Source organism: Homalodisca vitripennis, chromosome 2, assembly GCF_021130785.1.
Source record: "Homalodisca vitripennis isolate AUS2020 chromosome 2, UT_GWSS_2.1, whole genome shotgun sequence".
NCBI classification, from domain to species: Eukaryota; Metazoa; Arthropoda; class Insecta; order Hemiptera; family Cicadellidae; genus Homalodisca; species Homalodisca vitripennis.
In genome coordinates, this window is record NC_060208.1 from 183,111,873 (window position 1) to 183,133,176 (window position 21,304).

General features: G+C 30.6%; 1 protein-coding gene across 1 annotated transcript in view; it reads right to left on the reverse strand.

The window, feature by feature from the left end:
* Positions 1–2,014: 2,014 nt before the first annotated feature.
* Positions 2,015–21,304, reverse strand: part of LOC124355133 (probable G-protein coupled receptor CG31760) — a 29,297-nt gene continuing 10,007 nt past the window's right edge. The window contains exons 6-13 of the mRNA XM_046806101.1: positions 20,163–20,363; positions 18,409–18,477; positions 17,418–17,527; positions 16,226–16,440; positions 8,342–8,480; positions 7,589–7,694; positions 6,170–6,370; positions 2,015–4,808 (exon numbers count right to left, since the gene is read on the reverse strand). Of these exons, the coding sequence (XP_046662057.1) occupies positions 4,377–4,808; positions 6,170–6,370; positions 7,589–7,694; positions 8,342–8,480; positions 16,226–16,440; positions 17,418–17,527; positions 18,409–18,477; positions 20,163–20,363 (1,473 nt within the window). The 3' untranslated portion in view covers positions 2,015–4,376. The remainder of the gene's footprint in view (positions 4,809–6,169; positions 6,371–7,588; positions 7,695–8,341; positions 8,481–16,225; positions 16,441–17,417; positions 17,528–18,408; positions 18,478–20,162; positions 20,364–21,304) is intronic.

Genomic DNA, 21,304 nt, shown 5'->3' on the forward strand with positions numbered 1-21,304 from the left:
AGTTTACAGGGAGACTGATAGCGTAATCGATGAAGACACCATAATTGATATTGGTGTTAGTTACGACGGATCATGGCACAAAAGAGGCCACACCTCTAACTATGGAATAGGTGCGGTCATTGAAATACAAACAGGATTAGTAATTGACTATTGTGTTCTATCGAAATTTTTCCAAATCTGTGCGATTACCGCAAACAATCTTGGACCAGACTCACCAGAGTTCGACATTTGGTTTCAAGGCCACAAATGTGAGTGTTTCAAAAATTATGATGATGGATCTTCCCCGGCAATGGAAACAAAAGCAGCAGAAGTACTCTGGGAAAGGTCAATAGACAAGTTTCGGTACCTAACGATTCTTTCCGATGGCAATTCAGCTGTTTTCCACCACATCCAAAAACTGAATGTTTATGGTGAAGACTTTCCAGTCCAAAAAGAAGAGTGCGTATAAACCACGTTGCAAAAAGATTGGGACAGGTTTGCGGAATGTAGTTCAAACGGCTAAGGCTAAAGGCATTACGCTTGGCGGAAGAAAGTTTGGTAGCCTGAAAGACACGACCATTACCAAGCTTACAAAATACTACCAAAACGCTATTCTCAGCAATCCAGAAAATGTCCCCGGTATGAAACAACAAATTTTAGCTACCTTCCACCATTGTGTTTCTACAGGTTCAGCTCCTAGACACAGTAAATGCCCTGCAGGAGAAAAGAGTTGGTGCTTTTACAACCGCGCCAAAGCGAAGGGTGAACAACCTGGGCCGCACACTGAAATCCTGAAAACTGCGTTCTACAACATATTTTTCCTGTGTACCAGCGACTCATGGTTCCAGAACTTTTATAAAGATGTCAAAAAGGTTGAACTTAGAATGCAAACGAGTGTCTGCATAGTTCGATTTGGAAAAAATGCCCAAAGACTACAAATGTGTCAAAGCGGATTGTCGAAAGTGCTGCTGCGGAGGCTATTTCTGAGTTCAATTTTGGAAATAAAGTGCAGACAGGTCTGATGGAAGGTGCAAAGTTATCTCCAGGAAGACAATCATTCAAACACATGAAGGCAAGAGACAAGAGGAGGATTGCTCAGTCCGAAAAAAGAACCACAATAGCCTACAAGAAATATCTCCGCCTACTCAAGCTGAAAAAGATGAAAAAAGAAAATAAAAATAAGGAAAAGGAAGGAATTACTTATGGAGCAGAACTATTTTAGTTCCAGCAACACTTCATGTTGGAAAACATTGTGATATAACAACTCAATGGTATGTAAATTTTAAAATTAAAGGAGTTACTTTCGTTTTTCCGCTGTTTTGATTTCCCGTCTTTTTATTCACTAAAACATACATAACTTCTTTGTTTTTAGAGGTACAGAGTTCAAATTTTGCACACAGGTTCATAAAACTTATGGCTATTATCCCTAGCATGCAAAATTAGGTAAAATGTATAGAACTCATACAATAATATATTTTTCATAAAGTTCAGAAATGAAAACCTAATTTTTGGTTTATTATTTATAGATCAAAAAAGGAAAGTGACTGCATAATATCCATGCTACAGATAATGTAAAATTGTATAGTCTTTAAAATAAAAAAAATTAGGCCAAGGGAATAACCACAAAAAAGTTATGTATGTTTTCGCAAAAATTTATTTTTTCAGGTTTCGCCCCCCCCCCCATCATCACTAGAGGTGTTCGGGGGTGGGAGACCTTCCTCATATATACACCACATATATGTTTTAAGATATATGTTTACCAAATATTTTGAAATACAAAAAAAAAATTTTTTTTGGGTGAATGGCCCCCTTAAAGGTAATTGTAATTATTTTAACAGTTTAGGTTTACAATGTAGTAAGCAATAAAATATTCGGTTCAGTGAGAACCAAATAGTGAGTTTAAATTTTGTTTAGAATAACCAAGTGGGTTATAAAATGTATGAAAATAATAAACATTATACAAGTATACTCAAGCTATTTAACTATTTTAATTTGAATTAAACAAAAGGAAATAAACAACAAATATTACTGACATATTTTTTATTTTGTCTTTGAAACGAGTAAAATTTTTAATAATGGAACAACATTTTGTAACGTTTTTCGTATTACTTGATATTTAAATATCTAAGATTCGAACGGTCGATAGGGCTCAGTCTATCAAGGACCGTTCGAAGCTATAAAAAGTATTTTATAATTATATTCATATCTTCATCTTTTATCTTCATATAAACGAGATAAACTGTTGTAGTCTCTCTACATGCTAGAAGTTACAGTTTCGTCTTAGTTTAAACTTTATTTCTAGAGTATTGAGTACATTTTATTTACAACCTCTGAATTTTCTATTACAGCACAGCCAAAAGAATAACATCTTTTACATAGTGTCGGAGCAGGCTTATTCCTCCAGTACTTAATATTTATTTACAAGAAGTAAATCAATATAAAATCTATAAACAACCTCATGGTCCAAGTATCACAGGTATTTAAAATACTACACTGCTATTTATATCTATACGCTTAATACAATTTAAAAATAATTTAAGTACTATAAGGACGTATTTCTTATATACATAAGTTACATCAACTTTTACCAATAATACCGGTGATAAGCAGGATAAGTATTTTTCACGATTTAAGTACACATTTTTTTCGTTTTCGCCGTGGCTAAGATGGAATTTATCAATTTGTTTTTCTGTAATAACATGTATTATTAAACTTAATATTTTACAAATATTTTTAAATTTGAATAAAATTTTAATTTAATTGTTCCGTAGTAAAATTGTGATGAGTCACTGCATTACATTTACCTTTTTACTTTTACCTAATTCATGACTTATTTTATCACAAAATTACTCATATGAATTTTAATTGTATTATAAAATAAATGAATTATTAGCTAAGGCTTCAATTTTGTTATTAGTCTGTAAAACTGTTTTAAAATAAAAATAAACATGATAGCGTTTTAACCAAACATTTCGTTGGTTTGCAAAACACTCAACTAGAGAGTACGTAAACACTTGAGGGCATTCATAACTTTTATATTTGTCTGTTATTGTTTCAAAACCATTCTTCCTCTCGAGCTCAATTTAAAAATTAACACATACGAACTTTTGCTTCTAAAGCAGGAAAGCATAAGTAGTTAGAAATTTAGATAATTTTCGTGTGCTACAATCTAAATTCATTTCAGTCTTTGTACAAGTTCTGCCAACACTACTGTTTAAATGAAACAAGTAATTCTGTACTTGTAAGATATAGTTTGTTATTTGAAGTCAGATATAATTAGGATTTTGAGAACTAATAATAAAATATCTATTGTATTGTTCATCTACATAAACAAACTCAATGTATATACTAAATGTTATATGCGATTATATTTCTGATGTCCTCCCTGTTAGAGTGTACCATGAAAAATGATATAAGACCATTTATTTTAAAAATATAAGAAATTATTCATATTTCTCAATTGCACGTTCTTAAATTTAAATCTCCACTGGAAAATTAATTTTATCTCGGGATAGAAAAGTAAAATAATGTACAATGTGACCTTGTTTATTTAGTAACAGCTTATTATTTACAGCATTTGATATAGCTAGTTATAGTGCTACATTTCATTAAAAAAGACTATTGTTAATTAACTGTCAAATTAATACGTTTTTATATATACTGATTCATTTTGCATAAATGTAGATACATGTCAGTTTACACAATTACTCTTACGTTAAGTGTTTTCATAGCAGAATTCTTGTATTTTATGTATTATATTTCTTCATATTTTTTCTTTTTAATTATTGGCTCTGATCTATTACAGGTATAATTAATTCGATGTTATGTATAATATTCTTTGGTGGCTTGCCAATTTAAATTAACATGTACACAAAAATTTGTTTTTTAGCAAAATTTTGTTATTTCACAGACGAGTATTTTATTTTATAAACGCAAACCAAAATTTATATGAATAATAATATGTTTTGTTTCATTGCCATGTTCAACGTCGAAATAGTTTAAAACCAATGGTTAAGTAGCTTATTTACAACCAGTAGAATAAATTCAATATAAAGTAATGAAGTAAGTCCGTTTAAATCATTATGCAACTACGAGCACACCAACATTTATGTGTCAGTACACTCAATTAAATATTTCTTATACTATCGCGATATTTACATAATAAAAAACTAGAACATTATACAAACTTTATGTACAATATCACAGATACTTTGATAATACAACTATAGTACCAAGGTCAGGTAATGTGAAAAGACAAAGACAGGAAGTTGATAATTAGGAGTTCCAATACAGTCCGGTATTTTGAGGCCAGCTGCTCTACATATACATCCTGTATCTTTTATCTCAAAGCTACCCCAATAGCAACCACAACCCTGTAGAGTACTGGGTGGCGGACATCAGACGGTGACCTCCTCAGTGAACCGGTTCTTGTCGTCCAGGTTTATGACGATGGTGTGAGTGCGCGCATGGCCGGAGCGGAGTTGGTTGGATTCGGTGGAGTGTTGGGGACTCCGCTCCTTGTGTTTGCTGATGGGGTATTCCTTCCTCTCGAACTTGCTGCAGCGAGAATCACACTGGCCTTCGATTCTGCGGCTCACCCTGTGATTTGCCACTTCATCCCCTTGAGCCAGAGGGTGTGGCGGGACAGACCCCGAGCCAGGGAGGGTCGGTACCGCCATGCTGTCGCTGTCTTCTTCCGGGATGTTCTCTCGGTAGTCCCGCGCCGCCTCCTGCATTGCTGATATTTTGGCGGCCAGATGTCTGTTGCCGTGCCGCATGTTGTGGTCCCTCAGCATCTCCAGTTGAGTAGAGAGTCGCTTAAACTCCTCCTTCAACAGAGTTATAGAATTGTAATTGTCATGCTTGTAATATTTATATCCAAGATCAGGGGTATTTATTAATCTTTAACACAGTTTACAAGCCATAAAAATATTAATAATAAACACATATGCACAATCAATGTGAAATTACAACTTTAGTCTAATAGACAGCAGAATCCTTTTATCGCAGTGTTGTATTGTAAGACGACGCCTTGAAAAGTATTAATTAAATTACCTTAAAAGCGTACAATGGTCAATTGATGCAAATGTGCATCTGAATTATTTTAATCAAATTATTACTATCAATTCCAAAGCAGACCAATCAGGTATAGACCGATTTGTATAAACTAAAAAGTATTTATATAATGCAAATAGAATTTATAATGTCGTATGTTCCTGTCCTAAGATATTTTACGCTCCTGTTCCATAGAATTGTGTAAATATTCCACCCATAAAAAAAACTGTTCCGTTATTTTACATAAAACAAATAAATATCAATATTTTTTAATCATACTGAAGTATAACGAGGTACAACTTAACAAAATCTGTGGGTAGTAAAACAGCATTTCCAGGAAATATTTATTTTTACATACAAAAAAAAACTGTTCCCTTTGCCACGTGTATTTCCTATAAACTGTTCTACAAGTACCTTTCAATGATTGCTTGTCGGATTATTTAAAGTAAAAACTGCTACTAACAATAAACCATAAAGAGTACAGCAGTGGAAGGATTGACGATAAATATTATTTCTGTGCTGACCAAGAAAGTCAAGTTTATGATGATTTCGGGGTGGAAAGGTAAAGTGGTATTTGCAGTTTTACCCATGGATTTAAAAGTAATATATAATGGTATATATACTCTCTAAGTAAATTTTTAATATACATCCATCTTTAGTACTCATAAAATATCTTTAGTACATCCTACATTTAACATATCTTAATACAGACATAGTCGTAATAGTCATCATTTAAAAAAGATGTATTTGTCAAGAATAAAATATTTACTGAATCAACCACTATTAAAAATCTAAGCTTAGGAATTTCAAATTTAAGAGTCACGTAAATGGCAAGCTTGGCATGGCAATAAATGGAGTTCTGGTGGACAACGTTTCCTCCAACATTGCTTCAGACTTTAATATTTTGAAATATTTATTTTCATATTCCGACTGAGATATTTGTACTTATAGTGGACATAGACTAACAATCTTTGTTTAATATAAAATAAAACAAGAAATCCATAATATCGTAAAGTAAGAAGTGTAGAATAGAATAGCGTAAACAAAGCTAAAAAAAGGTGTAATTCAACAAGTAGCCCTACAAGGCCTTCATATTTTGAACAACAACCGCAATTCTGTAACATGTTTTCCTGACCTGGACTTCAAGTTCAGAGAGCCTAGCATACTCGTGCGCCGTAATGGAGGAGTTGGTACTAGCTGCGTACTGGGAATTGGTACTGGCTGCGTACTGGGAGTTCGTAGAACGTGGTTTGGCCAGGAACTTCGTAGTTTGAGCTTTGGGAAGAGTATTGGTGGAGTCCTCCGCCTTTCCGTGGCCTTTGAAAACCATGTATGCCTGCACCACAAAGTACAAGTTTGTAGAATAATAAATAGTATTTCCTATAAAAATTTTAATTTAAAATCTAACATTTCTAGTAGTAACTATTTATCATCAACACCAAACTGAAAAATGTACGTGAATACTTTTAATATTTAAAGAAACAAGTAAAAATAATCATATAAAACTAATTTTTAAGAAAATTGCTCTTGTACCAGTGTGATTTATAAATATTTATGTTTTAGCGTGCGTAATTTTTTTATACCTTGGTTGTTGGTGTGTTTACAAGAAAGAACAAAGAAGTAATACAATATATACATAGTATATATATATATATATATATATATATATATATATATATATATATATATATATATATATATATATAGTTTTCGTCGTATTTTTCATAGCTTTCGTACGGAAAATACTGCAGCTAAAGTTTTTATTAATTGGATTCATAATGACTGGAATCACCAAAAACAACATTAGTTGAAAACGATTGTACTTATCATGGTTTTCAAAGTTATTGTATAAATAATTTTAATATTACAAAATGTACACGTATATGTATTCGTCAAATTCATATACGAAGATCTTCCAAGGACCAATGCTTCCTATATTCTTAATGATTTTGAAGGCTTCTGAGACCTCGTGTCAATTAATATATTTTAGCATAGAGTGTTTTCCTTAGGCTAAGAATTCTCACAGAACGGGAATTCCCACAAGCGAGCAGCTGCCAGAACCTGGAATACTACGGAAGTTTTCTTGGTTTACTTGTCGAATTACATATACATATGAAAATTTAAATAAATTCATATTTTTATGTCTAACATATCCGGTAACAGATTATGAATTCTACTTAAGTTTGAGAAACATGTAGCTAGCTGTAGTGGAAGAACATTTAGTGATTTGATAATCGATTGAATTCATCAATCGAGTGATCGTTACTGCTCATCTATCTTCCTGAATCCTTTACCTTCAAGATTTAAATTAACACGTATATACACTCGACACAGGACGTTTTTATAAATTTATAATGATAGTATAAAGAGAAACTGAATGTTAAAAACCTGTACGAGTGTTGCTATAGTAACAGTATCAATTAACTGCAAGTCCATTTCTGGCAAGAATGCACATGTCCTATATATACAGGTTAATACGTTTGAGAATTCATGTAGCGTAACACATACAAATTTAATATGATGAATATAAATACAATATTTGTAAGAAAATTACCTTGCTTCCAAAAATAAGGCAAAGCAGTAATGTAACGGTAAGCTGAGTATGGGCGAAGAAAATAATGTAGAGCAGGTCAGGGTTTGCAGGTGATTGCAAGAATAGCCTGAAACATAATCAGAAAAAGGTTATTTGTTAATTACTGACTGATAATTTACATAAGATTTCCATAGTAGAGATAATTCACGAACGAAATAATATTATTTGTGTTAGTTCTGTCCTATCTATATCTTGGAGAACTGAATAGTTATAGTTTAAGATGCTATAAAACCCCGCATTAACGTATAGTAAATGATATTTTGGAAACAACGAATACATAACGTTCAATAAACCATTTTTTTGGTATGAACTTTAACAGTTAGTGTATTTATTAACAATACTTTTATAGTTACGATGCTAATTTTAACAGTAATAACATAATTAAATCTGTATGGTAATTTACATAGATTATTTAACATTAAATTACTCTAATAAAACACATAAAGTAAATTTTTCTTTGATTTACCACAGTACATTAAAAGATTTTACAGATCATCTTCATGAATATTTATTTATTATTATTTCCGAATTCAGATCGTTTGTATAATATATACCTACTACAATACGAATGTAAGTTACAGCATTAGAGCTGTACATGCCTTATAGTAGTTGGTTTTTCTAAACTACAATTTTAGTAACTTTAAATAATTTACCTTGCCCTAAATAAATATTTGAACAAGGGTAATATAAGAAAACGAAAATATAACAACTTACATGGAAACATTAAGGAAACATGAGAGCAGGAATTCGTTGTATATTGCCATTGAGATAAATCTGCTCTCGTTGAATTCAGAGGGCGCTTTTCTCACCACAATACAGAGACGAATTCCCCACACCAGGAACAGCACTTCCACTGAAACATCAAGCGTACAGTGCTGTCAAATCGTGCGTTCAATCAAACATTGCATTAGGATTTAGGATTTGTTGAGACGGAAAAATATTTTAATCGTGAACATCCGTTTCATCAACATAATATTCATTTCCTACCTCCTCGGATGTTATACTTATTGTATTGTATTATATCTAGAACGTTTATTAACGGATAAAAAATAAGGACTTCACATTTCAACGAGAATTTAAAAACTGTTCCAACCAAATAAATATGAGGGTTTAAACCATAGGTTTTGTTATGGAGAGCCCTATCTCTTTTTAGCCTTATTTTATCCGTCCTCATCGGACACTGACCTCGGTGTTGATTAACCAAGAGAGTACAAAATAACCATGATGGCAATGAAAATAGCATAATAAATAACTTGCCAATATACCCATTAGAGATATGTCAAATATTTCATTCGCACATCTAGCCTAACTATCTTATATTATAAATAGTTTTATAATGAATTGGTGAGTCAAATTTAGTTATTTAAATACTTACATCGAACAGAATAAAGGGGTGAGCCCAAACAGTACAAGATTGATAAAAAATACAAAGTGGAAAAGTTTTTGACAGGACGATTCCACTTATTGTTTTTCGATAGCCTATTCTATCTCGATCAAGTTCGACCCCTTGACCGAAAGTCCATGTGCTCTCGATGTTCATTGACTCATATTATAGCAAAATAAAAATAATTAATAACCCTATAGAACTAAAATTAAGAGAGTTCTTATTATCTTTCGTATTTGAAGTGTCTGGAGTATTGGAATTTACAAGACAGTGTCTGTAAAACAAAAATTTCATTAATGCTTCCGTAGTATGTATTATACAGCTATATTATTTAACTTATTATCTATCACTTAAAATCCAAGCGTGTGAGTAAAATGTAAACACTTATACGGCAATTTGTTTACAGTGCAAACCTTTGCTTAACACACTCGCGCACTGATATTTGCTATAAGCATTTTAAAGGTTTTTAGAAATAGTAATTATAACTCAATTTGATTAAGGTTCCAATTACAATAGAATGAGGAGCTCAAGAGAGACTGAGTGTTTCTGTCAATAGACTGATAACTTGCGGGATAGTGTACAAGGGAGTTACAACTTAGTTTAGTTGACTTATGCTTGTTGTGTTAATGATGAGTGTATGACCACTGTTGTTTACAGATTACAACTCCATCATTCTGTGTTTCAGTTTGCAGGTTTTGTCTACGTACTGTCATTGAAGGTTGATAATAAAATAGTACTTATGAAATACCAAACTCTTCTAGACTTGAAATGTATTACCAGACGAATAACTTTGATAAGGATATTTTTAGGCTGAGTATATATTTAATCGTTTACGTTAGGACCAAATTTTAAATTCCCTAAATTTTCTTTCTTCACATTCAATATATTTCTTGGGATTTTTCATCGCAGTCTAGAAGTTATAAACTACTTTACGACTAGTAAATTGAAATTTAATTGATTTTCCTAATCATTGCTAACATTTTATTATCAACGTTACTATCATAAACTTATGTCAAAAAACTTTATTGATATTTAAGCTTTTAATATTTATCATAAGATGATTATTTTTTTCCTTTAAAGGTAATTACGAACCTTTCATCAACCTATTCTCCTTAACCATTTTCATCCGTTGAATTGAAAAGATGTATTAGTCTAATTATAGTATTATTGGAAATATATATATATATATATATATATATATATATATATATATATATATATATTTCCCGGCGGAGCAAGTACTTTTTGTGATTCAATGTTTATTGAAATTAAATTAAATTAGGCTATTGCCACTTATACAAATTTAATAAACGTATATATATATATATTTATTTATTTATATTGTAGTATTGTTTTACTGTTTAAGTTACGGAGAAATTGTAATAGACGGTTTTTATATTCGGCCGTACAAGCCATTTTACTATAACTGTACAGCCAAACGATAGCTAGATATTCTTAAGATAGTTGAGCATTACACAATACTAGGATAAATATCGTGAGCCATTTTCAACGACGCATATAAACATTAATTTCTTAGAGAGTGTATTGTAAAAAACAGCACTTCTAGTGCTGGAAATAGAGGAATTTGTTGCAGAGTCGTTAAGATAAGTTATCGCCCAATATTTTGCCATCACAATACAGAGCAAGATTCTCCAACGAAGAACCACACTTTTGCTCAAGGGTTATGCAGCATCTATAAGCGCTCCTATGAATAATTTATACGCTGCTTGTGGCTACTTATAAACTATAGTCTTCGGGATTACATGGAGTTTACAGATAATACTTTAAATAATTAATATTTGCTGTTATTTAGTACGTATTTGAGACGAATTGTGACGAAAACTTTGGAATCTTTTACTGTATTTTCCGTAATAAATAAATATTTTGTTTCCTTGTCAGAACAATCTTGAACAATAATAATGCGTTTTTTTAATGATATGTTTAAAAGTTTTATAGTCTAAGAGTCGACAGCAAATGACTCTATTATGTAACAATATAACGTTACTTTTCCTTCAAATTCATGGATAATTTTCTCTTGCGAAACCAATCGATCTTCCGTCACGCCAGTTTTGTGGATATCAGAAAGGTTTAAAATATCAAACGACAGGTCTTGTACAAATCGTATATCTGTTGCCTTGAAAATCTTAGAACCGATCGTATATTACTTTGTGTCAGTCAACTAAGAAAAAGATAAAAATGCAATGCCAATTTCATGATTAGTTGACACTGATTTAATATTTATTTACCTATATGTTGTTTCTATCATGTGTGTTTAAGCTAATATATTATGTAATAAAATTATTGTTTTATAATATTAACCCTTTTCACAACTTCCCAACTGATCTATTTCTTTATTATGATAAACGTATATTAATTAGAAGAAAACCCAGGTTATTTACGTACAAAATGCAAATATTCTCTCAGCTCATGCACTAAAATCTGTATGTTTCACTGTGAAAGTTTATAAAATTATATTTTAAATCAACATTTAATCTTAGCAATATAATTAAAGCTTAACCAATCTATTCATCATATATTGTATAGGCTCTACACATTTAATTGTTTGCTAAATTAGCAGAGATCTAGACCTATCTTCTCCCTTGCCTACGAAGGTAAATCCTTTACAGATGAAAATATCACGTTATTGTTATAATCGTATGACTAGGAAATGTATAATCATCAAAAACTATATTTCAATTACTATTGTAATATCGAATAGCAGGAAAACATTTCATATAAAAACGTTGCAGTTTATATGTAGACAGGATGTGAATTGTATAAGCCGATAACTGACTTCAGGTGTACTCGCCAATTTTTTTATGGCAGTTACTATATAAATGGATACAAATCGGAAATCACCCTTTGTATAATATTAAATCTGGTATAAGTCGATTTATTTTTTTACCGGATATGTTCTAGCAAATCCCACCACTAGAGGGATTTATTTTATTTTATTTTTGTCTGTCTATCTGTCTCTCTTTCTACTCGTTATCTCGAGAAAAAAGCTAAGAACATTGTCATTTTGCGTTAAGATTCATTTATCGGAACATCGAGTTTAATAATAGCGCATATTACTCCATTGATTTTGCTGAGCATTAGCAAAACATTTTAAAATTCCTCTTACGAGCAACCATGATGTCAAACGAAAAGTTTACATTGTAAATAAATTTGTAAACAAAGTAAGGATAACCATCTGCCATATTAACGAATTTAGTCTAATGACATGATGTATAGCATCAAAATTGTGAAGGCAATACATGCGATACATATGTAACATAAGACGTGGTGTGGTAAACTAATAATTTGTTTACGTAATCCACATTATTTTTAATGGTTAGATACAATGTTACTTAATAGTACTTAATTGTATAATTTGTTACTTAATATAATTTACAGTTAAAGTGTTATTGTCAGCATTGTCTTTCTTTCAAAGCACTTCATAAGTACGCACATACATACAACATATAGTGGGAATCTCAGATTGAACGACTCTTTTGTTTTCTTAATTATATGTGTTTATTATATGATTTAATATTTCAGTGAATGTCTGTCTGTCTAACGGATTGTCTTTTCTTACGATATCTTAAAAACGATCTGATCTATGGACTTAAAATTGTGCATGACATTTTCTTTATAAATGGTAATTACTGAGTTCAATGATTGTGAATGTCATTCCATGGAATTTGGCTGAGCGTTAGCGAATAGTTTAACATTTGTTTTATACCAACGACGAAATAGCTAATTAAATAACGTTACCAATAAACTCAACATATCTATAAGAGATTGAACCATGTGATATATTTACACAGGTAACCTAACTAACCCATAATATACACAACTTTATAGTGACTTGGTGGGTATGTTTTTATTATTTAAACGCTTACATGAAAACAAATTTCATGAATAAAAATGTGTATATATAAAGAATTAAGAAATATCAAGAAACGTTTCATATATTTTGCATGAAATTTTATTTCTATAAGGATTAGTTATATGATACGCAATACTTTTAGTGCTGACCTTAGTTTTGTTTGATTGCCTCTCTGTCTATCTGTCAGAAGGAATTTTAAGAATGAAATAAACAATAGATTTGAAGTACTGTATGCAGCCTTTATGAAACCTTTTACGACACGTAGTGTGGTGTACTCCTATCTTGTAAATTACTAGTATCTATTTGTTGTTTTGTCCATAGTGTATGTAGTATTAAGAACTTTAATATCATAACCCTACATTCACGGCATTCGTTATATAGAGATATATAAGAAACACAAAGTACTCATCGGTACTAACGAACACTTTAATCATTGAAAAATATTGCAGAAAACGCAATTTAAGTTAATAATATTTGAAAAAATGTATTTAAATTTCATTTAAACTGTTTCGTTTTGCATACTTCCTTAAATACTTTTTAAATACAATTTACAAATGACGGTATATTTTAAATTTACATAGTTTAAAGTTATGAAAAAATCCCATGAAATTGAATGTAAAAGAGTTTTAATAAATATAAGGTGAGTAAACGACAGTGAAAATATAAAAAACTTAAATTAAATAGCTTTAATATAAAAAAAATCCTAAATTTTAATTACTTAAGTATAAACTAAATAAAAAAGTTAATTGCAAGGGCTAACCCAGTCTTTTTGGTAAGGCTTACAAGACAAATGGTAATTCCGACGATTCAGTTTACAGTTTATTTACATTATCAAAAAATTATTGGACTTCTTCTCGGTTGTACTAATTGATAAATTATTAGGATTTAAAATATTACAATTAGGCAAATGTCTATATTGACTAGAATTCCATTATTAGAAGTTGTAATTGAAATGTTTACACGTGTTATAATATTTCTATATTGTTTTATTTTATAATTAATTAGAAACTGCTTTTTATAATAGGTTACTTCATACTATTAAATTGTATAACATACTATATATTTTAATTTAATGAAATTAAATCAAAATGTGCAATTTTTTAACGGCTGAGAAGAATGCACTCAATACTGTGTTGGTCGAAGACCATTACTCAAATGGAGGTAAACGAATCGCCTTAGGGGTCTTTAGATAAGCAGGCAGGTGCTAAACATCCTTTACTCTAACACAGCTACACATTTGTTACTTCACCATGCTCCACAATATATTAATAAGAGTATATATACAAGCATATGGTTGTGGGTTACGTTTTTGCGCAACTAGCCCTGCAAGAGTTTTAGTAAGACCTTGTTTTGAATTATTTTATAAAAATTGTTTTTCAATTTAGAATTCAACATATTAAAGGTATGTGTATTTAATACAATCAAGTAGTATAGTACTTAGTTTTGCATTGAAATTGATATTCAATAAAGGAAAATTAAAATCATTCAGGCAATATAAAAGTATATTTGGGGTACTTTTTAATTTGAAAAACTGTTAGTATTATTCAATTTTAAACATGAATTAAAATATTATTATATGTTATAATTGTATTATTTCTTTGTCTGTCAAAAAGCATGATTGCAAATCATCGGAAGGGAAATATACATTTCTTATTTATCATCCAAGGTTGTAAGTATGGGTTCACAGTTTAGAATGCATGAACTAGAGAAAACGGTTGGGTGGAGTCATAACTGGATCTTACTTAGCACAAAGATGTTCATTTGATATTATGACATTAACATACCTCTTTACAGTAGGGATCCTTTGTTTAATATGGCGTGATAATGTCCTACAAATAATAAAACCGCTGTCAATTGTTTGATGTACCTTTATAACCGGAAACAAAAGCACTTAATTCATTTAAAACAAACTTTTATGTGTAAGACGATACTCACATGTGAGCTTGGAAGGTTTACTATTCCCGAGAAAAAGTCTCACATGTAGTCAGAGTATGTTACATGCTCTAATCATGTTAGGCAATGCTTGTTGATGCTGTGTATGCTTGGTTGATCTAGATCCGTTTGTACAGTAAACTACAAACAATATGTATTGTACAGTGCTGATATCCTTGCTAGGGCAATACACACGCATAATATATTGTAATATGCTATCAATGCCTCGCATAATTTTAAAGATCTATACTTACACAAAGTATATTAAGTCAAAATAATAAACTTTATATATATATGATTAGTAAAATCTACAATCTAAATTCTGTTTTACAACTTTATAGAAAATATTATGTATTTTAAGAAATAAATATATTACAGCGTTGATTTATAGATATTTCGGATTACAATTAACAATGTAAATATATTACCTCTTATAATAATGAGTTTATTTTAGATAGTGTCGTAATTTCAAAGGAAAATCAAAATCCTTGTAACAGGTGTGCGTTCTTGTTAAATTTCGTGATATTCCTTTCATTAAGTTATCAGTTTTAAAGAATATTCTTAATTATTCATGAAGAAATCATACACTAATTATTTTATTTATACGAGATGTATTGAATTATAAGTGTTATTTACGTCACATCGTGTCGGTTGTAATTTTATCTTACTGCTTTTCCCCGAAACAAGGAGATGGTAACTGCAGGATATTGTTGTGTGAGCTACTTTTATTACGTAAAACACACAGATAAAAATGCTTACAACTGCTAGACGAACACTATCTGCTTACAAACAACTTTGCAGATTATTTTAAACTATACTAGTTAAAGGTAACTAAAATCCGCATAATTTAACCACTTACACATAATCTTAAAATCGCCCTTCTCTAGAACAGTAAATCTATGGTTGTAATGCAAATGAAAACTTGTAAATCAAGTAGTACTTGCATGCTAGAAGCCGCCATGCATTAAAAAAATATATTTTGTAGTGTCTAGTCCAATCTATCTTAATTTAATGAAGAGTGTGAAATTGTTGTTACTTTTAAATGACTGCAATGTGTTTTATTATCGTCATTAGTATCAAATAAGTTACTAAATTTTTATAATGACAAAAATATGGATTCATACTAAATTTATTTTAAATGTGAGCTGTCAGAATTTTACATCATATAAGTATAAAACAACTAAAAAGTATATATCTAAAGGTATATTTAGGGGAATTAACAAATATTAATATCACAATTTAACAAGTTTGGTTTAAAATGTTATCTTAAACTTAACTGTTTATCAGTTGCAATCTTTCTATGACTTAGTCTGTTAATATCACAGGATTTAGTTTTGCTGCACTATACTACAGAATTAAAAGACGAACACTTAAGAACTGTAAGGATATAACTCCAGAGTATGAGACTTACTCATGCTGAAGGAGTGGTCCCACCAGTCTGTGTGGCAAAGGTAGGCTTTGAGATCATCCGCAGTCCGCCCTATGATGACGTGTGGGGGCGCCACTAGGGTGCGGATCATCAGGAATACAGAGAAAATGGCAACAATGACCCCCAGCCGCTTCAGGAGGTCCAGGTCCGTAATCTTCACCGCTTTCGCTGACCGGACTCGAAATATCACTGATATCCTTCGACACGGAAAAAATTAGTTAAGTTAGCGCTTTGTTTACTAATATGATTAAAGTTGTAATATTATTATACCAGTTGTTTAATTGTCAATCTGTATGCAATTTTTCACAGAAAACAAGATTTTCACATGATACTCTTGTTTTATTGGTATTTAATAAGTTTCTGAAGCAATTTGTGATGATTAGTAGAAAACAATAGTTGTAATTATGTAAAAGTATTTAACTGTGTTTCTGGAGTTTGAAAAGTATAAAGGAAGAAATGATGATTTTATGAGGTAAGAGACAATTATGACCTTGACAATTATTAATTTACACTGAGTTCAAAACAAATTAAGAGACTTAGAACTCAAACCTCATAATAAATTAAAAATATGAGATATTAAATCGTGAAAAAGATAATCATATGATTAAATTACCAAGATATGTTTAATGAACGTAATAATTATGAATTAATAAAACACACACACACACACACACACACACACATATAAACAATCAAAGAATATTTATGTCTTCAAAAACTAAATATTTTTCAAAAAAAATAACAGCGTTTTTGACAAAACTTTTAAAGTTTTCATTCACACCAAGTTCAAAATTAATTATTAGATTAAGTAATCAAATCTGAGATTTACTTGAAAATAATGAGGATTTAACAGTACGAAACACAATTATACAATCAAATTACTAAGATATGTTTAATTACAATAACTTTACTTGTTGTTACATGTAGGTTAAAAAAAAAACCAATAATCAATATATCTAAATATAAATTTTTATTATTAATAATATTACAACTTTATTTTTATATTTACGTTGTGTTTTTATGTTTTTGTTTTTTCATGCTTATAATATTATTCAATAATAAATTTATAATATTTATTGTTAAAAGATATAATAGTGGAAACGTGTGGTTTGCAGTATTTCTACAACTCGAATGGTAAACGTCCACCTTAGCTTTCCTCGGTGGATGTACTTACCTCCATGTTTTAAGCATGAGGGCGCCGTAAGTAAGGGAAAATCCTATTTCTCTGAGCCAGACTCGTAGAGTACAGGTGATGATGTTGGGTCGAGGGTACATCACGATCGTCTGCAAGGTATTATCATATTTCAGCAAGCCCTCGCTGCATTATTATTGCACGAGTGGACAGAGAAAACACTGCATTACTACAGTTGGCTTTGTAAGTGGATTCATCCTAACCATTAGCACATGCTTGGTTATAATCGTAAAATAAATACTTTTTTTATTTAATTATTAATTTTCTGGTTAGAGAGTAAAATTGATTTTATTTATAACATAAAAGTTAATAACAAATCGAACACGGTTTTGTTGTGTAGGTCTCGCTCAAGAATAAAGGATTGGTACTTCATGGAATTGTCTATTGCGCGTAGTAGTAAGATAAACAAGTGTTTAACAATATTGTATATCAATATGGTGATGAATAGGTACGTTAATCATCATCCACTTTGACTGTGAAAGGTGTGTGATTTTGACCTTATAGCTGAATACATGTATTACTTTTTAATTAATTAATTCAGTTAAATTTAGTAAATTATTGAAAGTATCTTGCAGTCAATAGTTCAATATTGTAATATTTTATAACACTGTTGTTGCAAAGTTGAAAATAGATAGATTTACTATCCGTGTTCCAAAGTAAATTACAAATATTCAATAGTTTTATTGATTTTTGTAAGCACTAATAATCTACAACCCAATAATAATACCTATAATTCATAAAAGTATGATAACAATTTATATTACATGTAGTAAGTATAGCATATCAATAATCATTTTAATCACCAAATAACGTTAAATAACAACATTTATTGGAGATTATAACACTTTTTATGTTTCTATTGATCACTATTGATTCACCCTACTTAAACAGAATCTGATACACATTTTCAGTAAATGAAATAAGAAATCTAGTAAACCTGATAAGTAAGAAGTAAGATATTCTGATTACTTACTGTGCAGTAAATAAAGAAAGCTCCTAACGTAATAACTCTGAGAAGGACAGGGCTTGCGGCTCGCACCACCTGCAAAACAATCGGGTCGGTTGTATTGTTGAGGACAACAGGAGAAATACAACTCAGTAATCAGAATACTACTGTTAAAATGACAATATGTTAAATGGCAATACACCCGCTTTTATAACTTTCAAAGGTTAGCCACTTATAAAAGGTCTGTCGCAAATAACAAGATCATTAATAATTTTAAGTATCTCATCTACCTGAGGAAAGTAATAAAACAGTTTGAAGAAAATGATGGATTGTCACGTCCGCTTTCCGAGTAATAAGACGAAGTGTTTGTTATGGGTTGCCATTAAAAGTTTGTTTCTCTGTTTTATATGATGGGGAGATCATTTTAAATTTTCACTAGAGGAAAACAAATAATTCATTGCTCTGTTGTAGTTGTTATATAGTAGCATTGTTTACTTTAGAACTCAACCTTCAGAACATGAAAAGTTTAAACTAGACCAATTTATAAAGAGTGGCTGTTTTGTAAGTATCAGTTATGTGAACTCCATTAGCTTTTCTTTTCAAACCCAATTATTTTTATCAAAACACTTGGAAGGCGTTTTATTTAGACTTAGTGCCCAGAAACTATCACTGAGTCAGAATTAATATATTGCCATTCGGTATATAAAACTGTTTCTTTGTATACATATTTGGTATCAATTGCAAGCTTTTACACTCTTGATGTACATCTCATGAATTTAAAATACATCTCTGCTTCACAGGATTCCAAATTTCCAAAATTTAATCTTATTGGATAATTTTTGTTTTGTTTACAACAGCTGATAACTAATACACACGTATGACCCAGGTAGTGTTTCTCAATTTAACTTAATGTCAGCTTATTTCTTTATGATGGTTTACAATTTGTATGTCTTGAACATTTCTTTTGGTAAAGTGAAATTGTCACTCAGAAATGGAATTCATTTACCTGATTATCGCTCACTTGATTCAACTGTTTTAATATTTAACGAATTTTATATCTACAGTGTTTAATTTTTGGCTCCATATACATAAAAGCCTTTGGCTCTAAATCATAACGGAGCTTGTAACTTACTCATTATTTTCATAAGTACAAATCGAATAATATATACTGTATTTTGATTTAAATTATAAATTTTTACTTTGTTCCAATCATTCATAGTAATTGTTTTTCATATGAAAATAAGGTTTATTATTAATTAAATATCATATTTTTATTATTATATATATGGTAACCATTCTATAACCCTTCAATTAAACCAATATACCCTATTCAAAAACAACTTTTACACAGAATGAAGAAAGTTTATTAGTTGTAAGTGTGACTCTGTTTTATTACAATAAACTTTCTAATGCAAAATACAAAATTGTATGCTTTATTTTTTTCAGTACAAAAAGGTTACGTTCACTTATAAATAAAAATGAAACGAAAAAACTACACTTCAGCCTTTTCCTAATTATTAAAATTTTAAATCTACAACCAAAATCTAGGTACACTATACCTAACGTACTCAACCTTAATAGTTGAAGAAGTGATTCAGTTTTTATGTTACTAACGTTGTACAATTTTATTAAAGTACATAGATAGATGTGTAGTTGTAATAATTATAAAGATCTTTAATTCGTAAATAGGTACACATATTTTAACTGAGAAGATATAAACTAAACATTGACGTGTGGTGGTTTTAATATAATAATATGGTGAAAGAATGTATGACAGTTACTTTAACATTGCCGTATTTCCAGGTGAAGAGCACGACGACGGGAAGACAGCAGATGAAGACGCAGGACATGATGAGGATGGCGGTGCGCATGACCCAGTTTAGAGACACTACGCAGGGGCTGCCGTCCAGACAAGCCTCACAGCCTTCAGCACAAGGCAGGCACACGAATACCTCGGAGTTGTTGTACTGGTTTTCTTCTCCCTGTTCAAACCGTATTAAAGTTACCTATTAATATTTCCTCACACCCTCTTTAAACCTGACAACTGATATGGTGTCCCATAATTACCATTTTTAGTTGGTGTAATAAAATCATAATTTTGGTTAGCATTAATCTGAACCAGCCATGGTCCTATCTATGAAAAGCTAGTACTAAGTATGATAAATGATATTATTAGGTAATTGGCAATTTGGAGACGTAAGTTCGTTTCAAAAATATCCTTCGTTACGCAGAGGACGTTTGTCTACTATAGGATAAAAAATTCTATATATCCAAGATTTAGAGAGAGCTATCCTTTGCTATTGAGAGCTAAATTAAAATATATAATGGTTATTTTTGTATGTACGAGTAAACGTATAAAAAAGCCAATTATTTACAAACAAGCAGTTACAGTCTTTAAGGCGATGTCAACAAAAAGGTGGCATTTTATTAACTTTCACGCAAACTGCAACATTAAATATTCATAATTCAGAGACTATTGATTTTATTAAGATCAATGAGGTCATCTACTCATTTAATAAGTATGCAGTTTTTTTAAATAAAATCAACGTCAAAAAACATTAGCCTCGTGATAGAGCTCTTGGAAGCGTCATTCTAAACCATAGATTACAATAAGACCAAATAGATGGGCTATGCCTATCTTGCCAACATTGGGGCAGGTGAAGCCAGGTCCGCCATGTTTTCGTGGGATAGAAACTCAAAACTAAGCTCCGATTAGTGTAAAAATTCAGTTCTCCCGTTTCAATCAACTCGTGATCTACCCTACTTAGAATAAAGAAAATACTTTGAAACTGTGTATGAGTGAAGTCAATAAGCTATGGATGCCTTTGGTATCATTCAAATGTTTAAAAAATTTAGTTTTGCAATTTAAATAATTAAATAAAGTCGAGAATTATGTTTACATTTTAAAACTTAACATAAAAAA